The sequence below is a fragment of the Labeo rohita genome, unplaced genomic scaffold (assembly GCF_022985175.1).
Source record: "Labeo rohita strain BAU-BD-2019 unplaced genomic scaffold, IGBB_LRoh.1.0 scaffold_839, whole genome shotgun sequence".
Lineage (NCBI taxonomy): Eukaryota > Metazoa > Chordata > Actinopteri > Cypriniformes > Cyprinidae > Labeo > Labeo rohita.
The window spans coordinates 24,439-35,323 of NW_026129787.1; the positions used below are offsets into that span (position 1 = coordinate 24,439).

Below are 10,885 nucleotides of genomic sequence, written 5' to 3' on the forward strand. Positions count from 1 at the left end.
GGAGGTAAGGGAATGGTTTTACTGCCACCACCACCACCTAAAAAAATGTGTGGAGTTTGTGAATTCCATTTCTGATGTAACTAGGGTGTCCTGGTGAGAATTGTGTTGATCCTACACTCAGAAAAAAGGTACAGTTCTGTTGCTGGGGTAGTACCCTAAGGTACAAAAATGAAAAGGTACATCTTTGTACTTTACCTACCCCTAAACAGTACATATGAGTACCTTAAAGGTCCATTTTAGTACTTTGAAAGAGCATATTGGTACCTTAGAGGTAAATATTGGTACTTTAAAGGTACATATTAGTACTTTAAGTACATATTTGTACCTTTTCACTTTGTACCTTAGAGTACTGCCCCAGCGACAGAACTGTACCTTTTTTTCTGACAGTGTAGCTATAAGCCTGTCAAGGTTTGGTGCAAAGGATGTAGGGATGAGGCGAGGACTCAATATGCAGGAAGGGAAAGGGCTCTTTATTAAACAAATTATAAAAACAAACAACCAAACAAACAAAAACTACCCCGTATGGAAAACAGCAGATAACTTGACTGGCTGGACAGAACAAGGCGAGGCAGGGTAAAGACACAACAGGATGTATTCAATGAGCAAATGAGGAGGGTAATGAGAGAACACAGGTGGGGCAAATGAATCAATAATCAGGTAACAAGATGGGCAGAGTTAGACATGAGAGCACATGGCACACAGAAACAAAAACAAAAGCCATGTGCTCACACAAAAAAAAAAAAAAAAGCACAAGGCCAGCAAAACCAAATCACTAGCCATGTGCAGCACAGGACATGAACACACAGCTAATGAGGACACTCACCAGCCGCGTGTTCACATGAAACATGACAAACAAGAAAAGCACGCAACCAGTGAAAGACACAAGCTTTGTGCCACACAACACAAGACAAAACAAAAGCAAGCACGCAGCCATAAAATGATCTGCGTGCAACAAAACAGCACAAGAAGAAAGCACGTGGCCAGACACGAACCGCATTCCAAATAAGACAAAACACATGTGGACAGAGGAGTGCACGGCCCGAACGAACTCGAGACCACACGCTCCCACAGCACGACAGAACATGGAGCGTGAATGTCTGAACCCCGACACGAAACCGAAACTTGAACAAGAGTGCCGGGATCCGTACACCACGCTCCAATATGAAACAACGCAGGCAGACAAGAGAGCACACTCGAAGCTGTGCGCTCACAAGAAAACAAGACAAGAAGGGAGTGTCAGGGTTCTGTCACAAAACCCACGAATAAACTAGACAGAAGTGACAGAACCCTGACAAAGCCGTTCCTGTTGAAGGGGTTAATTGCATTGTCTAATAAACCCGAAGATCAACAGGAAATTCAGTTGCTTAGGGATACTGGGATGGCTTACTCGTTTGTCGTTGCCAGTGCTTTACCCCTGTCTGAAGAGTCATTTTGTGGTTCTAGTATCTTAGCTCAAGGTATTGAAATGGGGTTCGTGAAGGTGCTGTTGCATCGAATACACCTACAGTGTTAGTTAGTTACCGGCTTTGTGTCGACCGGTGTTCGTCCTTCCCTTCCCATTAAAGGTGTGTCTGTTATCGTTGGCAATGATTTAGCCGGTGGTAATGTAACACCTGCATTAGAGGTCGGTGATCACCCTAGTCTGGTTTCTTGTCCAGATAAGTTGTCTGTGAGCTTCCCTGACACCTTCCCTGTGTGTGTTCTGACACGTGCTCTGTCACAGAAAATGGGCAATCCTGTTGACTTGTCAGGGTCATTCATAGCACGTGTTTGCTGAAAATGTTCTTCCACCACTAGCCCTTTCACTTGTGAGTATAAAATATTCTGACCCCCCAGAGTAAGTTTTGTTTGGGCGACTGTTATTTTAGAATGTTCCCTTTATTGTTTCCATGGTGACAAATCATGATGACAAATCATCATGATAGTCACGTGACACACCGCAGCTACTACAGCGCTGTATGACAGACATACCGCTTTTATTTGTTTTATTATTCAAAAAATTCACACATATCCTTACCATGTCTTCAACTATCTGATATTCTGACTCATGAATACGTGCAAGTGAGTGTATTTTGCTGTTTTAAAACCTTTATAAATGATATGGATCGTGATATATAACGTGAGATGGGCGCCGCAATGTTGGTTCTGTCAGACGGATTTAGCACATGTAAATTCACCAGTTTCTCCCGAAATACATGCAAGTAAGTGGCTGGTGAACTGGGAAAGGAATGGAGTGAATTATATTGTTACTTACACTATGTGTATCTGATATGAATCAAACATGTCTGCAAATTATACCTGAATGGAATGTTATTGCAGCTTCCATAGACATCTGTGTGTATTTTACAAACTCTAAATGTATTGTTTTACTAGTACTTATGTGTATTTAAATGTCTGAAACCTAAATTAAATGTTATGTGGTTGCAAACACTGCATAATTGTGATCATATGGCAAACACAGCTCGCATCTCTCTCTGGCCCAGCACCAGCCAATGCATGAAAACGCAGTTTGAATTTGGCAGTTGCGTGACGTCACCAAATGTTCTAAATCCCATATGTGGGACCGTACTCCCAGGGTCACAAAAATAAGAATCCCATATGTGGGACCGTACCGCTCAAAGGGCTAGAGGAAAACGTTGTTCTTGTCAAACAACAAAGTCAGAGATTTTGAAGTTAAATAGTGATGATGCTCTGAGTTTACCCATGTCTCGTTCTCAGATTCTTACTGTGCAGAAGAAAGATAAGTCTTTGGTGAAATGCTTTATCTCTGCTGTTGTTCCTGACAAGATTAGCACTGGAAAAGTTGCTTATTTTGTGGAGAATGACTTGTTAATGCGCAAATGGTGTTCTAATACTTACAGTGATGCTGATTGGAATGTTGTGTACCAGATTGTCATTCCTTCTGCTTATCGTCAGCACATACTGTGTCTGGTGCACGATCATGTGTTGTCAGGTCATCTGGGTATCACAAAAACATACAGTAGAATCCTTATACTTTTCTTCTGGCCTGTATTAAAAAGGGACAATGTGGAATTTTGATGAACTTGTCATACTTGCCAGTGTATAGGAAAACCAAACCAGGTTATTCCTCTGGCTCCCCTCTCTCCCATTCCAGTTATTGGAGAGCCATTTGAACATGTTATCATTGATTGTGTAGGCCCGCTCCCTGAAACAAAATCAGGGAGTCAGTTTCTGCTAACGATAATGTGTATTGCTACCCGGTTCCCTGCAGCAATCCAACTTTGCAAAATTACTGCCTCTGTCGTTACCAAGGCATTGGTCAAATTTTTCTCTGCATTTGGCTTAATGAAAATCATACAAACTGACAAAGGGACAAATTTTATGTTCCCTCTCTGACCACAATAGTGGACAAAGGTTTGCTACATTTGATTGAATCTTGGTGGACTAACATAAGCAAACTGTCCAACGCCATCAGATAAAGATGCCAGGACTACAGCCAGACACCTCTTAGAGGGCAAACTTCCTATTGGTCAAAATGCAGTTTCTGCCATCCACCCACCTTGAGACTGATTCCTAAGGTTTTGGCCTGTGACCAACCATAAAACTTCCTTAGGACCTCTAGATGCAGTGGGTGAAACAGAAAGAGAACATGAAGATCCATCCAAATCCATTCATAACTATGTTTTCAAACCTTAAAACTGAAGCTCACTACAACACACACATCTTATACTTATTCAGAGAATTAAGTATTCTTGGTGACAGCAATGTGTAGTGCAACATCTTACACAAACTTGGCTGTTAATGGACAAATGAATGCATGCATAACAGTTCAATCTTTTCCCATCATGTTTGGACTTAATGTGTTTGTAACATTGCCTAATGTATTCTAGTTAAGGTTTGGAAAGTGAGAAACGCACCAGTAAAAATTTTTTAGGTACATTTGCTTGTGTGTTCCAAGCTAAGGACCTTCAGCACCTACTCCAGGGCCACATCTGCATGTTCCAGATCTTAGGACACTTTGGTGCTCCAGGAGATCAGCATCCTACAGTGCTTCATGTTCAAGGCTGTCGAAACAGATTCCTGCTTCTTCCCCCACTGTACGGCTACCAGCGCAACCAGTGGAAGAAGTCACTGCCACCGGACTGCTCTCTCAACCACAAAGAATGTAAATATCACCTCCAAATCTCTTCCAGAGACATTGGCATTGTTGTATATTTACAGTTACATTAGATATTATATAGCTAATTGCAGTTGATAAAAAATCTGACACGTATTTGTCTGATGCATAATAAGGTTCTTCACCTTATTTGTTTCAGAGTAGCAACAGTTTATCTTTCCAGATAACGTAGCTCTGAGATAGCAACACCCAACATAATCACTTGTAATATAATCACACTGTACAATATTAAACATGAGATGTTATGCTGATGATAGTTGTGCTGTCTTTTATTATCAGTATTTATGTTTTGACACCATGTCGAGACTCAAGGTATTCTCTGTGCATTTTAATATTCCTTTTGAGCATACAGTGGAGATGAAAATTAGAAAACAATCTATAAATACTTGATTTTTTCTGCCCTAAAATATTGTTCATTTTCATCACTCAAAATTTGAGGGAATATTAGCTGTGGGTATATTAATAACATTTTTTATAAAATAGCCAGAGAATTTTTATAAAAAAAGGCCAGAAGTTGTGCTCAACATCGGATGTCTCCATTCGGAGAGGATTTCACTCTTGGTGCTGGAGGAGGCTAATGTGGATATCGTCCTGGGACACCCCTGGCTCACGAAACATGATCCCATCATCAACTGGAGGTCTGGAGAGATCCGTAAATGGAGTTCCAGATGTTACCAGGAGTGTCTGAAGGAACTACCCAAACCAGTCATCGCTACCACTCACCTGTCAGTCTGTTCCACCTCCGTTGAAAGCCCCAACTCCTCTCAAACTCTCTCCATTCCTCCCGAATACCAGGCATTCCAGGACATCTTCAGCAAGGTCACTGCAACCCATCTTCCACCTCACCGACCATGGGACTGTGCCATAGACCTGCTGCCTGGAGCCAAACTACCTAAGGGAAGAGTCCATCCTTTATCGATCCCAGAGAGAGCCACCATGGAGGAGTACATCCAGAAGGTGTTGCACCAGGGGTTCATCCATCCGTCCACCTCACCCGTAGCGTCAAACTTCTTCTTCGTGGTCAAGAAGGACAGGGGTTTGAGACCCTGCATTGATTACCAGGCATTCAATGAACAGACTGTGAATTTCCCCTACCCACTTCCTCTGGTCTCGGCCACTCTGGAGGAGTTGCGAGGCGCCCGCATCTTCAGCAAGTTGGATCTCCAGAGCGCCTACAGTCTGATCTGAATGGAAGACTGCCTTCATAACACCTACCGGCCACTATGAGTACCGGGTGATGCCCTATGGCCTGTCCAACAGTCTGAACTGGCCACTCCCTACTACCATCAAGGAGATGCAGTGGTTCCTGGTGTTCGCCAACTTTTACAGGAGGTTCATCTCACATTACAGCCAGCTCTCAGCTCCTCTCACTTCTCTGATCTGTCAAAAGAGTAAGGCCCTATCATGGACTCCTGAAGCTCGCCAAGCCTTTCAAGACCTCAAGCAGGCCTTCTGTGCAGCCCTAGCTCTCACACTCTCAGCTCTCCGCTTCATGGTGGAGGTGGACGCTGCGACCCTGGGAGTGGGCGCCGTACTCTCCTAGTGGAGAGGTGAACCCCCTGTACTGCATCCATGTGCGTTCTTCTCTAAGAAACTGTCCCCGGCGGAGCAAAATTACGACATGGGAAATTGAGAACTTCTGCCCATACAAGCTAATCCTGCTACACGGTCTCCCTACCGCACTCGAGGCCACAGAGGCCTTATTTCAACATGTGTTCCGAAACTTTGGACACCCTGAGGATATACTGTCAGATCAGGGGCCTCAGTTTATATCCAGGGTCTGGTGAGGATTCTTTGGTTGTTAGGAGTCTCGGATACCATCCTCCGACGAATAGCCAGACTGAATGGAAGATCCAGAAGATTGGGCGGTATCTCCAGGCCTACTGCCACACACACCAGGACAGCTGGAGCCAGTTCCTACACTGGGCTGAATATGCACAGAACTCCTTACGGCAAGACACCACCGGCCTAATTCCCTTCCAGAGTGTGCTCGGCTTCCAGCCACCACTGTTCCCTTGGTTCAGGGAGCTTTCAGAAGTCCCAGCGGGAGATTACTGGTTCCAGGAGAGCGAGAGTATATGGGACTCAGCTCACGTCCATCTCCAAGGGCAGTTAGGAGGCATAAGGACAACGCAGACATGCATCATTCCGACAATCCCATCTACCAACCTGGAGACTGCGTCTGGTTGTTCACCTGGGACAGCCCAGTAAGAAGCTGAGTCCCTGGTATATAGGTCCTTTCCCTATTGCAAGTCAGATCAACGAAGTCACTTACCAATTGCACTTACCTGATAACTATCGCATCTCACCTACCTTCTACGTCTCCCTGTTGAAACCTTTTGTTAATCCTGTTTTCCCTCTGTCCACAGAGCACGAGACACTATATTTGTAGCAACAGCCAAAAATACATTGTATGGGTCAAAATTACTGATTTTTATTTTATGTAAAAAATCATTAGGAAATTAAGTAAAAATCATGTTCCATGAAGATATTTTGTAAATTTCCTACTTTAAATATATTTTAAAACTTAATTTTTGATTAGTAATATGCATTCCCACATGGAAAGAACCTATATGAGGATATATGCGCATATATGAAACCTATATGCAGTATATATGCACACATATGATAAAATATATGCTGCATATATGCGTATATATGCCACATATGCTGCTTTAATTAATGTTTTGCAGGATAGAACCTTATAATTTCATGTGGAAAATAACTTTTTTGAATTAGAAGGTTCTATCTGTATTTGACCTGTTCCCAAAATCCCCATTTAAAAATTGGAGAGGATTTTGATATTGTACGTTTAGAATACATTTACGGTCTCATTTTCACATAGAAAAGAGACTTGTTCCACATATCATTTTTGCTATATGGAATGCTAAAAATTTGAATCTCAATATCTTAAAACCACTCAGAACACAGATAGAACCTTATAATTCCAAGGCAGCGAACAGTTGTGTAAAGCAGTGACAGTATTATTTTGGGCACAATGTATTTCATTTTTATTTCCCAGGCAGCTTCTGCATTTCTTTCTTTATCCAAGGCTCATCTGGGTTCACACAAAATTCTAAATCTTTTTGTGTCATAACCCTGATGTGAAAAAAGTTCAGATTTTTTTACATTCACATTTTACTACACAGAATCGGTTTTATGATATGTCTACAATTTAAAAGGAGTTTTTCTAAATAATATATTTTAGAGTAAAATACTTGCACAATGCCTGCGACAGGGCAATGTAAACCTGTCTTCAGAGCACTCACAGTTTTTGTGGCTGGAATTTTAAAGTCAATAAAATTGAAGCAACACGTCTCATATCCGACCCTGTATAATATATGTTAAATCTAAATATGTGTCAATATTATTCATTCTTCAAAATAAAGGTCCTTTTTATGACTTTAGGTTCTGTGACGGCCAATTCTTCTGTTCTTCTTATCTACCATAACCATATCTGGCTGGTTAATCAGCATATTAGTTTGTTTCTGTGTCCTTTTAAGGTCTTTATATATAGGCTATGTTCATAGAGGAACATGCAGGATTCAACTATATGGTACAGGGCTGTAAAATTCTTTTGTTTCTAATTTGATTCATTTTAATCACTTTAGATTTATGTGCATCTCTAAGATTACAACCATTTGAGCTTACAAAGCTCATTGAGGAACTTGCAAATGTTCCACTATGGTACCTGTTTCTAATTTGATCAACTGTCTATCTGTCTACCTGCAGCACCACCAAACGTTTGGGTGTGGTGGGTCTTCTTTGGGATCACCCAAAGTCCATCCACCCCAAATAGTCCCTGTCCTTGAGCCGGTGGCTGGTGGCTGTCCTTTGTCCGGGAGGTGGCTGTCCTTTGGCCGGGAGGTGGGTGTCCTTGGATCGGGAGGATGGTGTCCTTGGGTCGGGAGGTGGGAGTCTTTGGACCGGGAGGTGGGTGTCCTTGGGTCGGGAGGTGGGTGTCCTTGGGCCGTGAGGTGGGTGTCCTTGGGCCGGGAGGTGGGTATCTTTGGGTCGGGAGGTGGGTGTCCTTGGGTCGGAAGGTGGGTGTCCTTGGGCCGGGTGTTGGGTGTCCTTGGGCCGTGAGGTGGGTGTCTCTGGGCTGAGTGGGGGGTTATTTTCTGGTATGGGTAGAGTGTTTGTCAGTCCTGTCACATTATGTCTGTCAATGAGGAGGCAGAACAAAAATGCATTTATTAGAAAGTATATGGTTCACAACAATAAACAGCATTATTTTAGTTACTGTACATATGTCACATTTTTAATAACAAAACTTACGTTTCCAACACATTTTTCCAAGCAGTATCTGGTTTCACACAAAATTGACCTACAGATGTTGAAACCCTAGGGAAAAATTCATATTTGACATTGTGTTTTTGTTTGCTGTTATAATGTTATGTAGAATATGGAAGTCTGTAAAACTGAAACACCACCTTTCAGAGATTGGAGACGCTTGAGCTGTTGCTGAGATAAAATATTTACAAATATGTATAAATATTTTTTTAACTACACTGTAGCAACTTCTTAAATATATAGACTTTAAGAGAACCTACTTTGAGTCTCAGAAGTCCAGACCATCAGCAGGACCAGTTCAAATACCCAAACACAAGATGTTCTCATGGTTTCTGATCTGAAGTTGATCTGCAGGCTTGATGATGAGTTTTTGGAGATGTCTGAGTGAATTATAATCTGCTTCACACTTAAAATATTTTCCTTGCATGAAGACCTAGAAATGCAGATCTGAGATTTGATAAGCAAGCACCCACCTCTACTGAGTTTTATGTAGTATGTTGTTTTAATATTTTAATACAAAAATTCATTACAAAGATGCAATTTTATATCAAATTGATATACTGATACATATACAAACATATACACTACCCATCCAAAGTTTTAGAAGATTTTTAATGTTTTTGTAAAAAACATTAACTCACCAAGGCTGCATTTATCAAAAGTAAATATATACATATGGGGGAGGGGGGGGGGTTAAGAAAATTATGAAAATGAATACTTCTGTTTAGCAAGGATGCTTTAAATTGATCAAAAGTGATAATGTTACAAAATATTTCTATTTCAGATAAGTACTGTTCTTCTGAACCTTCTATTCATCAAAGAAACCTGAAAAAATTGTATGCAGCTGTTTGCAAAAATTGTATGCAGCTGTTTGCAACATAATATAATAATAATAATAACAACAACAACAACGATAATAATAATAATAATAATAATAAAATGTTTTTTGAGCAACAAATCAGAATATTACAATAATTTCTGAAAGATCATGTAATACATACATATACATACATATGTATTATATATCGGCATAAAAATATAATAGCATCCTTGTAATGATACAGTTTTACAGTATAAAAACCATTACGCCTATATTTTTATGTTTTTATTTTTTGTATTTATGTGCGTGTGTGTGTGTATCAAATACTATTATACAGTAATAGCATACCAGATGATGCAAAAATACATTTATTAAGAAAGGACAGTTGTATAAAGCAGTAACAGTATTATTTTGTACTTTTTTGATTTGTTACCTACTTTTGTTTTTCAACCTGCATTTTTTTCTTCTTCTTCAAACTGCTTTTATTCACTTCTACTTCAAGCTGCTCCATCACAGTCTTTATCCAAGGCTCATATGATTTCTGTTTGTGTCGTAACCCAGAGGGGGGAAAAGTTCACATTTTCACCCTCACATTTTGCTAGCATACACAAAATTGTTTATTTATTTATTTATTTAATTTAAAAGGAGCATATGGCAGTTTTTCTTAAAAATAAATTTTAGAGTTTATATACTTACAGAGTGGGAGAGCACAATTTGAATTTGTCTTCACAGCACTCTTCTCAGCAATTCTTTTGGCTGGAATTTGAGAGTCGACAAAATTGGAGAAACAACACTCAGAAACTGCAGGAGCAGCAGCTGTTGGTGAGATAAAATGTATTGTTAAAATTTCTATATGGTTTCTTAAAATTTACCATATCCGACCTTGTATAAAATTTGTTCATTCTTCAAAATAAAGGTCCTTTCTAGGACTTTAGGTTCCATGAAGGACCTTTCCTCTTATCTAACTATATCTGGCTTGTTAATCAGCATATTAGTTTGTTTCTGGGTTCTTTCAATATATTTATATATGTTTTGTAGCTTAATGAGGATTACAAAGTTCATGGAGGAACATGCAGGATTCCACTATATGGTACATGGCTGTAAAATTATTTTGTTTCTAATTTTATCCATTTTAATAACTTTAAATTTATGTTCAACTCCATTTGTCAGGTGTGTAGCAGACAGGAAGGCAGATGAGGAATGGAGAATGTTTTAAACAAAATTATTTTAATAATAATGGAAAAACCAGGCAGACAGTGTGAACACACAACTAAAGCCAGGCTCTGAAATCTTAAACACACTGCACAGGACATTTTAAATATACACACACACACATATATATATATATTATTGGTAGACCGATGCTGAAATCTGTATATACATATAGCAAGTCATTTCATATGTGGAGAATCTTTGCATTTCAGATTGTCTTCCTTGAAATCTTAAACATGCACTGCACTGTTTATATGTATATGCGAGTATGTACAGGTGTGTCTGCATGCAGCGAGTTTATATGTATATAGGTATACAGTTAAAACACACACATGTATGCGTTAAGTTTATATATATACAAGTTATTCACAAGTAATATGTATTATTACTAACATCAGATGTATTGGTATGGATTTCATATT

At 40.0% G+C, this 10,885-nt stretch overlaps 1 protein-coding gene across 1 annotated transcript; it reads right to left on the reverse strand.

Annotated features, from left to right (window-relative positions):
* Positions 1–7,266: 7,266 nt before the first annotated feature.
* On the reverse strand, positions 7,267–10,064 carry LOC127162094 (uncharacterized). Its single transcript, XM_051104880.1, has 6 exons — positions 9,948–10,064; positions 9,689–9,792; positions 8,692–8,864; positions 8,572–8,602; positions 8,417–8,482; positions 7,267–8,300 (listed from the first exon to the last, which is right to left on the reverse strand). The coding sequence occupies exons 2-6, from the start codon at positions 9,760–9,762 to the stop codon at positions 7,910–7,912; spliced, it is 735 nt and encodes a 244-aa protein (XP_050960837.1). The 5' UTR covers positions 9,763–9,792; positions 9,948–10,064; the 3' UTR covers positions 7,267–7,909.
* Between the last annotated feature and the right edge of the window lie 821 nt (positions 10,065–10,885).

Coding starts and splice junctions, on each gene's coding strand:
- LOC127162094 (XM_051104880.1), bottom strand. CDS start 9,762: ATGGAGCAGCTTGAAGTAGAAGTGAATAAAAGCAGTTTGAAGAAGAAG. Junction 8,865..9,688: donor ATGCAGGTTGAAAAACAAAA/GTAGGTAACAAA, acceptor CTGCATTTCTAG/GTCTTCATGCAAGGAAAATA. Junction 8,483..8,571: donor GCGTCTCCAATCTCTGAAAG/GTGGTGTTTCAG, acceptor ATTTTTCCCTAG/GGTTTCAACATCTGTAGGTC.